The sequence below is a fragment of the Drosophila kikkawai genome, chromosome 3R (genome assembly GCF_030179895.1).
Source record: "Drosophila kikkawai strain 14028-0561.14 chromosome 3R, DkikHiC1v2, whole genome shotgun sequence".
Lineage (NCBI taxonomy): Eukaryota > Metazoa > Arthropoda > Insecta > Diptera > Drosophilidae > Drosophila > Drosophila kikkawai.
In genome coordinates this window covers 32472639-32488842 of record NC_091731.1, presented here as the reverse complement: position 1 = coordinate 32488842, position 16204 = coordinate 32472639, and the positions used below count along the sequence as shown (strand labels likewise).

The window sequence follows — 16204 nt, the reverse complement described above, 5'->3', positions numbered from 1 at the left end:
TTAGTTTTTCAAAAATTTAATTGCCGTTTTCTGGCGAAAAATGGAAAATATTAAGAAAACCTGACAAGAATACATACTTTTTAACATTTTCTAGGTGGCTTGCCTTAAACCAAAATAATAATCTTATAAGTTTTACTTTTATGGCTTATCGATTAATTTAAAAGCTACCAGATCGTTCCAAAAAGCTTCGGTGTTGCCGTATAAGGCAATCGATTATAAAATGATGGCGGTCGTGTTCCATTTCCGCGAAAGATTTTGACGTTTTGTGGCAGCAAACTTTGATTGAGCCAGTTCCAGGTATTTATTTTTCTATGCGCAATAAGACTAGGCATATTTTCAGTAATTTGAAAGTTAAATTGCTTTTCTTTGAAGGAGTATTTTGAAATTTACAAAAGCTCGACAATGAAAGAGAAAAGTAGCCGTCGCAATAGTCTCACAGACCACTTCAGTGTCCTGCCCTACTATTTGAACTCAACTCGCAAACCATTCCGGGATGAGCCGCCGCCGGTACTTGAACACTTCAACCTCACAGAGGTTAATACAATACAGGTGCCCGGCCCGATCGCCTTCAGCTTTTTGCCAGACATGCCCCAGGTGGCGGGACCATGGGATACGCCTCCGCCGAAACTTAATCTCATCAACCTACCTAATACTATGCAGGTGCCCGGTCAGATCTCTTCCAGCGTTTTGCAAGATGAACACCGTCGCCTGTACGTGGGGAACATTCCGCCAAACATTACCAAAAACATGCTGCTGCAGTTCTTCAATCATCAAATGCGTATTCTCAACCTTGGTCCAATATTGGAGTGCCAATTGTTTACGGCCAAAAGATTTGCCTTTCTGGAGTTTAGTTCCGTTGATGACACGACCCAAGCCATGGCACTTAATGGCATCAACTTGATGGGGAAATACTTGAAGATACGACGGCCGGATAAGTACCAGCGCCCGGTGGTTATACAGTCTTATACGTCGACTTATGTGGATGCAAAATCGCCCAACACAATTTATATAGGAGCTTTGCCAAGTTTCATAAGCGACGACCAGGTGAAGGAGCTGCTTTTGCCTTTTGGCAAGCTAAGAGCCTTTAAACATGTTAAAGATCTGCAAACTGGGAAAAGTAAGGGATTTGCTTTTTGCGAATATGAGGATGTCGGCGTTACCGATCAGGTCGTTGATGCCTTGAATTGGCTGCAACTGTGCGACAGGAAACTGATCGTTCAACGCGCCAGCCTGGGCGCCAAGAAGGCTCAGAAAGCGGCACACCCAAGCCTTTCATCCACCGAGGTACTCTGCTTGGTCAACGTAGTCACCCTGGATGAGCTGCGCCAAGAGAAAAGCGTTGATATCTTAAAGGGCATCAGGGAGGAGTGCGAAAAGTTTGGTGTGGTGCGTAGCGTGGAGATGCCACGTCCCATTGAAGGCGAAGACGTTCCTGGATGCGGCAACGTTTTTGTCTTATTTGACTCGGCCTTAGACTGTCAAAAGGCCAAGGAGGAACTTTGTAAACGTAATTTTAATGGTCGCGCAGTTATCACTTCATATTTTGATCCCGAAAAATACAACAGGCGCGAATTCTAAATATAAACTAAAATATCAATGTCTTGTATTAAATAGCATGTAATAAATATGTATAAGAAATCAACAAAACTATACTTAAATAGTATGTTTGCGCTGTTACTTTGTAAGAATATAATATAAATACGTATGATTGTATAACCAAAGCACAAAAAAAATCTCAAAGATATTTTAAATTTAAAGCCATTTTATGTTAATCAAGTGGTTTTTGGTTTACAGCTGATAACAAATAGTCTGGTATATCTGAATATAATAATTTATTTTTGAGTTTGCACATTCATGATAAGAAAGCTTAAAACATTTAAAATTAGAAGTCTAAATAACTTGTATTTGGTTTTTTTTAAAGCAGTTTTTGAGGAGTTCATAGATTCTTTGTTAATTAATCACAAAATTAAAAAAATATTGATAAAATTTATTAAAAACAATTTAAAATAAGTACTGGAAAGTAGTCTAATATGATATTTAATTTAAAATATTACAATTTACAAGGTAATTTATTTCTAAATTTTACAAAATGTAACAACTACTTACTTTTTTTTTAATATTTCGTTATTCCCCCACAGTTTTAAAAGAAAACAATTAAGTTTTATTATATGATGTATATGTATTTGTATATTTAAATTTAATTGGAGTTTAATTTCTGTTTAAATTAACTAAGCTTAAACACTTAAATAAACGCCCGAGCGCAATGTAATGTATTGTAATGCCTTCATTCCATCATTTGTCGTCAAAGAACTTGTTATTTACCTTGTATAATCGAACGTTCGGTATTTCATCGAATTTAAAATCACTCAAAAACCGTGCTACTCCTTGGATAACCCAATAATCCATGCCAATCCGAGTCTCGCTTTGCTCGCCCCTTACTTGTGATATATTATAGAGTAATAATAAACAACGAGAGAGAGAAAGAGAGTGAGAGACACACACAGGACACGACATCTATAGCTAGTAATTGTAATAAAGGAGACGGGAGATCAATAACCGGCAGCAGCAGCAACACACAGTGCCACCGTCACAACTCGTAGGTGATGTTGTTCATATGATCGCGCGTCTTGCGCGCCTTGAAGGGCGCCGCAAAGTGCTCGTAGGCATTCTCTGCGTTGTACGACGAGCAGCGCCTGAGCCGATGATGTTGCAGGGAGCTGCTGTAGGGAGCATTGGCGTGTCCGTTTCCAGCACCGGCACCAAAGCAGCGCATGGCCGCGCACAGCAGACTGCACCACCTCCAGGAAGAGGTAAAAGCGTAAAAGTGACGACTGGCACCGCCTCCTCCTCCACCTCCTCCGCCCTTGGACAGCAAGTGCTGGCGACTGTGATGCAAATACGGATTATAATTCGAGCGAAAACTGCTGCTGTCGCTGCTGTGGCCACTGTCGCCGCTGCTGCTATCGCTGCGTCGCAATCCCAATCGAAACAGATTCCCATTGTTGTGGGCCGCATTGGCGAAATCCTCAAAATCTAAATGGGACTCGTACTCAAAGTCGCGATCTATGGAAACGGCGGGTGTGATGATCATAAATTGACTATACTTTTGGTTGCGATTCGCTGCTGGTTGCTGTTGGTTTTGCTGCTGCTGCTGCTGCTGTTGGTGTCGTTGGTTGTGCCGCTGCTGGTTGGCCAGCGAATTGAGCAGCGTCTGGTTGGTGTCCACCGAAGAGTAGCTATTGCTGTTCGATACCGGCGACATGTCATTGTTGTTGTTACTGCTGCTCACATGACCGCTGTTGGTGTTGTTGGCGTTATTATGATTGTTGTTGTTGTTGTGCGCAAAGACGCCAGCGGGCGACGGCTGAGTGGTGGTAACAAGGTGCTGCTGTGGCTGATAATGCTGATACTGCACCTGCAGCGAAGGCTTGGCATGCTTGGGCCGGCTCTTGGCAACTGGAGCTGAGGTCTTCTGTTGTTGTTGTTGTTGCGGCAGCGGCTGCTGCTGCTGCTGCAGAGCTGGCGATGTGGTTGTGGGCGTGGAGCCAACAGAGGGCATCCATCATCTTGTATCCTCCGTCCCGCTACTGCTGTCATCGGGCTTCACAATTTGGTAGGTTATCAAGTACTCTGGATAAGACTAAGGGCCACAATAAAACAGGTTAAAACTGTGTGAAGAGCTTTGATTCCAAGACACTCACCTGTTCACCCCGATAGACAACATATTCCGCGAAATGCAGGCCACCTGCCGATGGTCGTCCCACCACCGAATGGTGGCCAGGCGGAGCATGGGCCATCTTCATGGCGCTGTACTGCAAGAAGGATTTACCCAAGGCCACGCGACACAGGAGGAGTTGTCTGTGGGAAGAAAATGGGGATTAAGAAACGCTAAAGACCCAACTAAATCCTTGACTCACCTTGGACACACGTAGCAGGACTTGTCTTTGTGCGAGGGACATCCTATGCCACCGCCAATTCCATAAACATACTGATTACTCTTCGAGCTGTGCTCGGCAAAGTAAATGCCCGCCCCAAACATCCCACCTATGTAGGCGTGGCGCTCGTCAAAGCCCCGCTGTACAATCGCATTGATAAAGGGGCTGCCATGGAATAACATGCGCTCGTTGGACTGCACATAGTTCTCCTCGGCGATCTCCTGTCGCCGATGGGCATAACGCTCCCAAAGCTTACGATTCTGCACTTTTTGCACCTGTTTTTTTTGACCAAGGTTTAAAAAAGAACTCGGATTTATTTTAAAGTATTCAAAACTTACCCGTATTATGTTGTAGCGCGTGAAATATCCACCGGCCTGTCCATTATCCCGATGCTCGCGTATCGTGGCCTGCATTTCCTCTTCGACGGCCACAAACTCCTTGTCATCCGGCAGCAGGTCCACCAGCAGGGTGCACAGGTTAACGTTGTTACCAATGCCTGACACAAAAATAGACCCAGCTATAGCTTAAATAGGCAGAGATTCCCTGTGAAAAACCCACCTGTGGTGGCCCTCAGCTGGGCAATGCCCTTGAGTATCTTATGGCGGAAGCCGTAGGCGGAGACGCCCACCTGCTTGAGATCATCGTGACCCATCTCGGCCAGAATGTCCAATGTGATTTGCTCACGCTCGAACAGCTCGGTTAGGTGATGCAGCTGCTGGCTGCAGAGGAACCCGGACACATTGGTGATGTTCTCCGCATCCGGCAGGAGGTCATCTGTTGAGGAGCCCTCGGCCCCATTGGCCTCGGCACCCTGGGCCGGACTAATGCGCGTGGAGCTGCTCAGAGGCAGCGGTACAGGAACACTGAGGATCATGGAGGCGCCGGTGGGCAGCAGCACGGTTTCCGTGGTGGGGGACAGAATCGTGGAGGAGGAGGAGGCTGTCGATGAGGTACCGGCTGCCGAGGCAGCTGCTGCTCCTGCTACTGCTGCTGCATCCGGTGCCGGGGAGCTGCTGCTCAACGATTGCGTGGAAGCGCTCAATGCATGCTGGCTCAGCGAGGTGGCCATGGCGTCCTGCAGCAGGCACTTGACATCGTCGGCGGTGGCCAGATCGATGGGCGTCTGTCCCTCCTGGTTCTTCATGTAGGCATCGGCACCGTGGGCCAGCAGGAGCGAGCACAGTTGCGTGCGTCCCTTCTGGGCTGCCTCGTGGAGCGGCGTAAAGCCCCATTTATCCGTGGCATTTACGACTGTCTTGTGCTTGATCAGCAGCGCTGCTATATCCAAATGCCCATACGAGCTGGCATTGTGCAGTGGTATAAGTCCACCCTTGTCCTGGGCATTAACATCGGCTCCGTGCTCCAGCAGGTACTCGGCACACTCAAAGTTATTGTAGCCGGCGGCCAAGTGCAGCGGCGTGGAATTCCTGCCCTGCGCATCCCTGCAATTGATGGTTTCCGCGGTAACCAATCGTTGAACCCTGGCCAGGTTGCCCTTTTTGGCAGCGTCCAGCAAAGCAGAGGGTCCTCTCAGTAGCTCGGCCACATCGTGATCCGATTCCTTGACCAAATCCGCTGGGGTAGCCCCATCACGGTTCTTCTTCATGGGATCGGCACCGTGCTTAAGGAGCAGCTTGCAAATATCATATTTTCCCTTAGCAGCCGCTTCGTGGAGTGGCGTGAATTTCCACAGATCGGAGACATTCACATTGGCTCCGTGCTTGACCAGCAGTTCGGTGACCTCGTAATGCCCGTAGGAACAGGCGTTGTGAAGGGGCACTAGGCCACCTTTGTCAGCGGCATACACCTCGGCGCCATGCTCCAACAGAAACTGAACCACTGGCACCCGATTGAAGCCAGCGGCAAAGTGGAGCGGCGTGGAATGTCGTCCATCCAAATCTCTACAGTTGACCCTTAGTGGATTGTTCAGCACAATGCGACGCACAGTGTCCAGGTCTCCGGCTTTGGCAGCGTCCAGTAAATGGGTTTCACTGTCGGGCGGATTCTTGAGCAGCTTGAGCACATTGTCCGAGGCCAATTGCGAGGCGGTGAGTCCCTCCAGCGAAACGATATTTGTATCTGCGGCGTAGGATAGCAGCAGACGAACTGCCTGCTCATCCCGAGCACATCGATGCAATGGGGTTTGCCCCAAGCTGTCGAGAGCATTCACCTTGGCACTCTGCTTCAGCAGGACCTCCATGGCATCGTAGTGCAGCAATTCGGCGGCCAGATGAAGGGGAGTGAGGAATGCCTTGTTTTTCTCGTTGAGAAGAGCTCCCTTTCTGGTCAGCAGCTCCATGAGTTGCTTGCGCTTGCCATCAGGTGAAACGGCGGCCAGGTGGAGGGGAGTATCTCCAGTGTAGGGATGCACAAAGTTCACAATCTCCGCGCAGACCAGCTTTTTGGCACGGGAGACATCGCACTTGCGACAGGCATCCAGCAGACAATGACCCTTGTACTCGACTGGAAAAGAAGGAGAATCAAGTTTATAGATTATAAATAAATAACCCCAAAGTCTTTCTTTACTCACATGCAATCCTTTCCCTTAGCTCCCTGGTAGGCGCCGCATCTATGGCCGACTTGCTGTGACAGTTGAGGAGCGTGGGATCTGCTCCGCGGCTTAAGAGCAGACTGCATACCTCAACCCGGCTCTTGGAGGCGGCCTCGTGGAGCGGCGTAAAGGCCCACAGATCGTTGGCATTGACATTGGCACCTGCCTGGATGAGCAGCTTGGTCACATCAAAGTGCCCATAGGAGCAGGCATTGTGCAGCGGCACCAAACCGCCCTTGTCCTTGGCATGCACATCCGCCCCGTTGGCCAACAGGATTTCCACAATACCAATCCTATTGTAGCCTGCCGCCAGATGAAGGGGCGTTGAACGTCGTCCGTCGCTGGCATGGCAGTTGACGTTCAGTGGCGTCAGCAGGGCCAACAGACGATCCTCTGCCCCCGAACGAGCGGCCTCCAAAAGCTCATCCTTGCGATATTCTCCAGTTAAAACGGGCCTCGTCGCCTCATCTGCCAGCTCTAGCGGTGTCTTTTGCTCTGAATTCCGGATCGTGTGATTCGCCCCATGCTGCAACAGGGCCAGGCACACATCTACCTTGCCCTTGCTGGCCGCCTCATGCAATGGAGTGTAGTTCCAGTTGTCGGTGGTGTTGGGACTGGCTCCGGCCTTTAGCAGAAGTCGCACCACCTCGGCATGGCCAAAGGAGCAGCAGTTGTGCAGTGGATGCAGGCCGCCCTCGTCGCAGGCCTGGATGGAGGCGCCGCTGTTCAGGAGGAATTCGACCACTTCTCGGCGTCCATAACCTGGTGGGTAAGGGGAGGGATAGAGGGACAGAGATGAGTGTCAATCTTAGTGTCTGTTTTGGTCGATGGCAAGCCGTAGAAATGAAACGGGAAGGTCTACTAGTCGTCAGGGTTCTTTCTTGGCTTGTTTGGAGGTTCTCCCGACCTTGCCCGTGGACTATGAAATTTATTAATCACCAGGGAATCAAAGAAAGTATTATTTTAATCTATAAAAACTAAAAATTGTCAATTTTTTCAATGTTATTTCGATATTTTTCTATAAAAACAATCAACTTTAGCGTCAGTTAGGCCTCTTTTGTATGCTTTGGACTTTCAAAGGTTAGTGAAAACGCCTTTAAATATAAACCATATTTAAATTGTAAATTAAACTCAAGGTTGACATTCAAAGCTTAATGTTGTTACAAGCAGTGAAAGCTCTGGCAAACATTGAATTGCCCAAGTTATAAGCACTTAAAATCATGAATCATGATGGAAAAATACTTCCCAATAGCCAAAATCAAGATCAAATGGAATTATATCATTTAAATACGATTTGAAGTCATCTTTTGCTCGATAAACCCTTTATTTATTTCCAAATTACTTGCATTTTTTGCTTTATCAACCAAAACTTGTCCATATCTCAGATAACTGACTCATCTCGATATGAGGAAAGACAATTAGTCACACCCACACACACACTAGATATAATAATAAATAAAATGCTTATTGTCGTTGATATCTATTGCAAAGTTTTATAATGAACTGCAAGGAGAACGAACCGAAGCCAATTACAAATCTCGCGGCAAACAAAAGCTTGAGCTTGAGCCACCCACCAAAAAAACAGAGATTTGCGAAACGTTTTTGCGCCGTTCACTTTTTGTGTGTGGCCCAAACACTACACAATTACGAAAGTTTTGCATTAAAAATTAATAGAATGGAAAACTTATTCCAACTGTTGCACTTGGGGGCTGAGAGAGGGCTTTGCTTGGACCATAAAAGTGATCCTTGAGTGGGGAATTCATACATTATAACCCAAGATATACACTTTGGCAACTTGATTTGCAATTGCCTGGCTGAAGGTTAATTATGCCCAACTTTTGGGGCAGCGATAAAAGTAAGTTTTAGTGTCTCAGACAAGGAAGGAAGGAAGGTCGCTCCGTTGGCTGGCCTCTCCCAGTTAGTATTATTATCTTTGGCTGTATAAACACCTCTGAGAGATAAAGGCTGAGAGTTGGGTTAATCGAAAAGAACCGAAAGTTAAACAATTAAGTTTTACTGTTTGTCACGATTTCCAGGGGGTGAGGGAAGGAAGGAAGAAACGTGAGCTTCCTCGGCAACAGGTATTGTCCGAAAAAATCGAATAGTTTGAAAAATTCGTACATTTAACAAGGTGAAAACGAGACATAACAAAAAATAAAGCTGGCTGGCAGACAGACAATAACAGAGACCCCTTGAAGATCTCACTTTTTGGTTCACAGAACGTGACAAAAAGACAGACGAAATAAAAAATGGAAAACCAGTTTATAGAAAGAAAGACCCAAGACGAATGAATCATAGACCACAAGATAATAAAAAAGTGCTCAACTTAAAAAGAAGCCAAAAAGGCGAAATTAATATGCAAGGGGCGTGCGGCGACGGACAGAAACAGTTACAAAAAAGGGTTATTTTTAGTTAAAAAAAAACTGACAACATATTAATCGCAATGCATAAAAATGCTAACTAGGCCAAAGTCACAACAAAAGACGCAAAATATTGAGCCAAAGACGTCAGCAGGATGGCTGGCGCAGGCAACACAGTACCAGCAGAGAGCAGAATCCGAATCCAAATCCGAATCTGAAGCTAAGGCAGCAGCAGCCACAACAAGTCCCACCCACTGCCCATCGCCCCAACACCCACTATATCCCTGCCAGCACCACCCAAGAAAAATAACACATAAATACAACTGCAAGGAAAATAACATCATCACAAAAGCTAGAGGATCTTCTTAGGTATGACTTTTTAATGAAACGGTAGGTGGAATATTTTTATTAAAAAACTGTTTTTATGTGTAAATGCTTGTACTTAATATAATAAATAAATAATATATAAAAACAAGAAACCAAACTAACTTTGGGAAGCCGAAATATGCATTAGGATCTTGCCATAGGATCATGGAATCGGAGCAAAAATCGATTATACCTTGTTAAATATATCATAACATAAATTAAGCTTATAAATCCTGTATAATTTCCGTTCTCAAGAATATTCCTTGTAATTGTTGCCCTTGGTTACCAGAAGTAACCACCCGCCTTTCACACCTGTAGCTTTTTGGAAAATGTGAAATACGCCAAATAAACAGTTTCAAAAATGCTAAATACCAAATGTTTACTCATTTTGTACCAATTTTGTTGCATATATTCTTGCTTTCTGTTATTTGCAATGCTAAATGTTTGCTAAATGTGAAAGCTTCAAGAGATAGAGGCGCCAGCAAACACCTTTGAATGGCTGTGGCAGTGCCATTACTGCTATTATCTTAACCGCAGCTGTGTGCATATTTTTGTGAAAATAGAAATTGTTAAAATGCAGCACGCACACGGGGGCCATAAGAGCAGAGAAAGAGGAGGGAGAAGAGGGGGAGACACGGCGAGAGTTCCGGAAACAAGCCCCGAACCCCACACATAGAACAGAAAAGCGGAGAACAGAAGCAGAAGCACAAGCAGAAGCCGAGGCAAGTGGAAACTAGGTCAACTCTCGACGCCATTGGAGCAGGCGAGTGTCCGACCGAGAGCGACCGAGACGACAATGACGCCCGTCACACCCAGGCGCAACTAGCTCAAGGCCAAATCCGCACAAGAGCAGCCCGCAGTGCGGCGGGACATGGGTACGGAGCAGTGGGGTTGCAAGTCCTTCAACCCTGGCCAAAAAAAAAAGGGTGGCAGGACATTATGCTGTTTATAGGACGTCCTTGGACGGCGGAAATCTCGAGATCTCTCGACTTTCGACTTTCGACTAGCAACTTACCCGCAGCAAAGTGCAGAGGCGTGGACTTGCGTCCCGCCGTATCCCGGGCATTCACGGTCTGCGGCGTTATCAGCTTCTTCACCTTGGCTATCTCGCCCGTCTTGCAGGCCTCGAAGAGCTCCCGCAACGGATCGTTGGCCATGACCGCGTCGAGATTCACGCTCAGTATAGCCCGACTCCGACTGTTGTTGGCCATTGTGTGTGTGTGCTAGTGATTGTGTTGTTGTCGTTGCTTTTTGCTTTGTTTACACGCACGCCCCAAATATCACGGATTCGAATACGCGTTGGCTCTGGCTCAAGCTCTCTCTCTCCAGGTTGCTTCACTCCGTCCACCAACTGGCTCTGGTCTCTGCTCCTCTGGTGGCTGCCTGCATTTCCGGATTACACGGACTTTCGCGATTGCACGGCTGGGTAGGGGGGGGATTGGATTCGCGTTCGAGGAGCAACAATTTGCCACTGGCTGCCACGCGCCAGCCCTCGTTTTTTCGCTTAATATTTAATGCACAATTGCAAACCAAAATCAATAGGTTTGGGCCTGGTCAGCAGTCACTCCTCGTTTGTTGCACTCGCGGGCGGCACTGTTCGGGACTCCGCACGTCCTTAAGCCAACTCCTAGTCACACGGGTCGTGGCCTCCAAGCTCTCGCAGTGGCAATTTTTTCTAATTTTTTCGCCTCCGCGAACCGAGTTGTTTTGTTTTGGGGCCTGCAGTGTGGCTGCTATTGGTGAACTTATCAAACGGAATTTTCTGATATCGATAAGCTGATTTATCGTGGTACCTGGGCACACTAAAACACTTGAGATAGCAGGTCTGGCAGCGCTGGTAGCTTTTCTTACGTAGTTTGGTTACGTGTTTCTGGCAAGTGTGACCAGTTGCCGTGGAGGAGAAAACCCGCTCTGTTTCTGGCGAATCTCAGCATTATAAACGGAAAACATTTATTTGTTAAAAAGTGCATAAAAACGTATACAGAGCGGTGCAGCGCTCTTATTATTAGTAACCAGAACCGGGAGCAAGTGAAGGAAAATCAAGTGCACTCAGCACTGCACTGAATTCAAGGATTAGAACGGATTTCTAAAAAGTGAATCAGAATTTTTCCAGCACACACACACACTCGCATACACCTGCATTGAATCGCACACACACCAGCATGAAACCCGTCGTGTTGTTGTAAATAAGTGCAAGTGAAGCAGAAGCTGCGATCGGGAAAATTAAACAGAAGAAAGGGAAGTGAGCAGCAGGAAAAGCAGGGAAAAGTGGATAGGCGGAGTGCAGTTGACACGCTTCGCTGGCTGCGCGACAGCAGAACGCCAGTCGAGCGTCGTCGGGACTGCCAAAAAAGCCATTAGTAGTGGAGAACCCCCCGCCCCTTCGGGTGCGCCCCAGTTCAGTGTCAGTTGGAGCGGCGCAAGAAAGCAATTTTCTGGTAGCTGCCGCCGCCATCGGAGAAATAGCAATAATTGGCCGCCGTAGAGACCGAAAGACAGACAGAACAACAATTAGCCGGAATGGAGCTGAAAGTTTGGGTTGAGGGCATCCAGCGGATTGTGTGTGGCGTGACGGTGACCACCACATGCCAGGTACATAAATAATTGCCACTCTGATTGGTTTTCTTCTTCATTATTGATTAACATTGGTTTCTTGCAGGATGTGGTGTTTGCCTTGGCCCATGCCACTGGCAAGGTGGGACGATTTACCCTTATCGAGCGATGGCGCAACAATGAACGCCACTTGGCCCCCAACGAGAATCCCATGAAGCTGCTCCTCAAGTGGGGCGAGTATGCAAATGATGTGCAGTTCATTTTGCAGCGATCCGAAAACAAAACACAGCAGCAACAGCAGCAGCAGCCGACTAACAACAACAACAACAATACCTATGCTGTGATGACAACAAAAAAACCGCTGGGTCCCAATAACAATAATAACAATATGAACAACAAGCCAGCGCCCCCCGCATTGCAAAAGCAAAAATCGAATGTGGAGCTGAGCTACCGCACAAAGGAATTGAAAAAGAGTTTTGGGTGTGTGCCATGAAACCTTGAGAGCTTAAATGATCAATTAATTCGCTTAGCTGACCTCATTTACTGGTTAAAACTATCATAAATTGATTAAAAATCGAACTAGAGACCTTTGTTTTCTCTATTTTTTTTAAGAAATTAACTAAAGTTGCAGCTAAACGAATAATTTCAAGTACATTATTTGCAAATACTTACTGGACTCATTTTTCTTTCAGGGGCTACGATGCCAAGCAGTTTGACAACATTGGTATAGTCAAGGGGATTCCCCAGCAGCAACAGCAGCAGATGCCACAGCAGGTTGCCCAACAATCCCCCACATTGGTGGCTCCTGCCGTCGCACCGCTCGTTACCAAGGAGCAGATACCTACGCAGGACAACAACATGGTTCCGCCGCTAGTGCCAAAGCATGAGAAATCCTTATCCAATCCGCTGGACATGACCAGTACGAGCCATAATACGCCGACCGTTGCCAATGGCTACAACGATTTCTACAATAACAATAGCATGAACAGCAACAACAACAACCACAACAATATCAACAGCAACAATCAGCACATTTACAGCCAGCTAAGCAAATCCAGCAATGAACTCCGACGCTCCAGTCCCAGCAATGACATGTACTACCACAATAACAATAACTCACCGGAGCTGTACAAGCAAACGCCAACGATTTCCGCAAATGGAGCTCTAGTCCCGCCTCCATATCGTGATCCGCCGCCACCCAGGAACAGTCCCATGTGCCAGAGCCAACGCTTGGCCAGCAGCAATGCGGACACCATGTCCAATGCCTCTTCTTCGACGAATCCCTTTCTCAGCGACTATGATCAGCATAGCAACCACAATAATAATAACAACAACAACAATAACGGTAGCCAGGCCATGGAGGAGGGCGAGAGCATGTTCCAGGCCACGCAGTACAACGACTTGTTGCAGTTAATCAAGTTCCAGCGAGAGAAGATCACAGCCCAACAAATGGAATTGCAAAAGGTGAGTATAATATAAAAATAATAGCAATTAGATGGCTAATTAAATCCCTTTCTCCTTTAGTTCGACACTGAAATAGTGTTTTTGGAAAGCAAAGAACGAGACCACGCCCATGAACTAGAGGCCATATCGCGTGAGATCTCCAAGGCAGATCAAATCTTCAGGCAGGGCAGCGAACAGCTTCAGACCCTGCAATATGTGGAGGAGGAGAATGAACTGGTCAAGCAGCAGGAGAAGACCCTAAAGTCGGAAATTGCCCTGCTACGCTCCAAGTTGGCTAATTGTGAGACCGAACTGTTGCAGTGCAAGAATAAGATGCGTTTGCTGATGGATGACATAGAGCTGGAGCAGCAGCAACAGCAGCATGCAAATCGGTGAGTTTTAAATTAAGAATATTATTTATTTGTCCAAAATTTATGAAGCAAAATATCGATTTATAGGTTGATATTTTCTCTGCTAGTTTAAATACTGTTTTTTTTACCCGTTTCATATTTTAATTTTATAAATTTCCATAGACAAACGGTGGAGCGTGACTTCCTGATGGAAATGGAGAGGATACAGAGCGAAATTGATCAGGCGCTGCACAACACGGATACATCAAACAAAACAGCCGACAGCCTGAAGAAGGAGCTGCTAATGATTGAACATGCCATTGCCGAGAAGAAGCGGCAGGTTGAGCAGCTGGTCAATGAGATGAAGGAGGTGAACCTGCAGAGTTTGACCGTTACCACCACAGCCGAGGAGATCAAGCATTTGCTGGAGGGACAGGCAGCACCTGGCAATAAGCAGGGCAGCAGTCGTCGGATCATCGGTTCGCCCAGGCAACTGGAGACGGCGGTACCGACCAGTAAAAATCCCCATGGCGTTTGGGTTTAAGCAGCAGTCACACTTGGAGTATCGAAACTATTTTTCTAAGCCTATATTTCCACCTTCTAGAAATCACGTTTTTTGGGAACAACAAAAATTGATTAACACATATCCTGAAAGCATAATGGAGTTAAATCCAAATTAATTCCATATGAATATCACAAATTTACAAGCAATCAGCGTCAAGATTAAGCTTAGTGCTGCTTACTTTCCAATTACACTCTATGGATCTCTCAAAAGGAATGATAAATGTTACAAATTTTTACACAAAACACACACGAACACCCACTGCACAGTACTTTTGTATTTTATTGTAGTTAATGATGATTCCATTATCACATTCCCCTAATTTTAATTATGTGTGCTATATACTTTTGTTTAATCTTTGTTGCTAGTCTACACATGTAAACAAAAAGAGAAGAAAACAAACCCCTTCCAATCTCCCGCAATTCGCCATTAGTTGGAACTTTAAATTGTTGCAATAATTCGAAAGTAAAACGAAACTTGAAACGCCTTTTTAACATTTAAGTAGTGCACTTAGTGATTGTCTCCCACAGAATAAATAATTCATTATAGAATTCACAAACGTATTTAAACGTACTTAGCAATTAGCGCAGCTTTAGCAAACAAATATTAAAAACTAGCAATGCTTTGTTGAAAAGTTTCACTTTTAAAGTGTTTAGCCTTAGCCACCGGATATTGAAAAATAAGACATACATTGGCTTAAACATGCAGATCTTGCAGACAACAACAACACCATAGGTCGCTTCAGTGTATTCTGTTTTTAATTAGCAATATTAATTAATTTTACAAATTGATAATGCAAACGCAAGAGCAACACCAACCGAAATGCAATTTATGCAATAATATAAACTACTATTACATATAAAACTAAAAAAAAACAAAAACGTTGTAGAACAAATTCTAACTGCATTGTATTTAATTAGCTAATAAATACATTTTTATGATTTTTTTCTTTAAAACTTAAAAGAAGTGGTTGTTTTTATTACAAGGTTTGATTTTAGTTTGGACTTTGGGAAGTTTGAAGCTTTAAGTAACTTAATTTTACAAAAACACTAGAATTTTTGCAGATTTTTTTAAACTCTAATTTTAAAATTTCAATTATTTTCAATAGATTTGAAAATGATCCACCTTCTAAAGCTATTTTCAATATGAAAACTCCACCAAACATCTCAAAATACATAAATAAACAGTTGCTTTAATGGAAATTGGAAAGAATACTAAAACGCTTGCCACCGCTGGGACTCGAACCCGGGACCCTTGTGTATGTGTGTCCGGAAGGAAAAGCCACAGCAGCTCAAAGGACTACGCCACGGCGGTCAGCCGAAGGGACGAAAAGCCGAAGCTGCTCTGCTGCTGCTGCGCTGCCGCTTTTCCTCTGCGGAGCAAAACAAAATCAGCAACAAATGCTGTCACCAGCTTCAGTTGGCCGCTGTGCTCGGACGTGTTAGGTTCTATTTTCCCAAAAGAATAGACAGAAGAAAACTTATTCCGGTGAAACGCGCGCTACTTTCGGTTTTCAAAAGTGCGTTGCCTACTTAATAGGGCAGTGAAAGTGTCCCACAAAAGGGAAACTAAACAGGGCGAAGAAAGGTCTGTTTGTTGGGGCGACCTATCGCATTGACACAATCTACAAAGTGGTCAAGGGAGCATTAAGTGGCCCAGCAGCAAAAAAAAAAAGGGGGAACAAATAGTCTTCCTTTTTATGGCACTTTTCCACACCAAATGCTGTTCAATTGCGATGATTGCGATAATGAGAGTCCCAGGATCACACGCATTCCGGGAAAGAGCACTTGTGACCTTTTGCGGAAATTATGATTTGTCTCCGGCTGACCTTGAGCCCGCCGGGGCAGCATCCCCCATCTCCGATTCAATTAAGCGAAATTTAATCAGCCACGGATGAAATGTCGCAGAAGAAAAAAAAGGGGCCAACAAATGTGCCGGTCACATATTGCACTTCCATTTCGTAGTACATTTGGCAAACTTAATAACCTTGAGTTTGGGCCTTAATGTCTTGCATAAATTAGGAAATAAAAGTGGCTACTTAAAAGTAGAAACATATGACATGGATTCCAATGATTTTCGGCGTT

At 45.4% G+C, this 16204-nt stretch overlaps 3 protein-coding genes across 5 annotated transcripts; 2 read left to right on the top strand and 1 right to left on the bottom strand.

Moving 5' to 3' along the window:
• Positions 1-184: 184 nt before the first annotated feature.
• LOC108082650 (splicing factor U2AF 50 kDa subunit-like) lies at positions 185-1678 on the top strand. 3 transcript variants are annotated; one of them, XM_070287544.1, is made up of 3 exons: positions 185-297; positions 373-507; positions 661-1678. In XM_070287544.1, the coding sequence occupies exons 2-3, from the start codon at positions 403-405 to the stop codon at positions 1576-1578; spliced, it is 1023 nt and encodes a 340-aa protein (XP_070143645.1). In that variant the 5' UTR covers positions 185-297; positions 373-402; the 3' UTR covers positions 1579-1678. The 3 variants fall into 3 exon arrangements, with proteins under 3 accessions (XP_070143645.1, XP_070143644.1, XP_017033632.1); XM_070287543.1 differs by having other exon boundaries at positions 373-534; XM_017178143.3 differs by having other exon boundaries at positions 187-297; positions 373-1676.
• Positions 1679-2159: 481 nt separating this feature from the next.
• On the bottom strand, positions 2160-10950 carry Tnks (tankyrase). The gene is given in 7 exon segments (XM_017178441.3): positions 2160-3640; positions 3702-3858; positions 3918-4210; positions 4274-4431; positions 4494-6398; positions 6466-7248; positions 10228-10950. Coding segments are annotated over 7 exon segments (4545 nt in total). The 5' UTR covers positions 10424-10950; the 3' UTR covers positions 2160-2587.
• Positions 10951-11112: 162 nt separating this feature from the next.
• RASSF8 (ras association domain-containing protein 8) lies at positions 11113-15061 on the top strand. The gene is made up of 5 exons (XM_017178452.3): positions 11113-11804; positions 11872-12245; positions 12458-13229; positions 13290-13600; positions 13742-15061. The coding sequence occupies exons 1-5, from the start codon at positions 11733-11735 to the stop codon at positions 14100-14102; spliced, it is 1890 nt and encodes a 629-aa protein (XP_017033941.1). The 5' UTR covers positions 11113-11732; the 3' UTR covers positions 14103-15061.
• The last annotated feature ends 1143 nt before the right edge of the window (positions 15062-16204 follow it).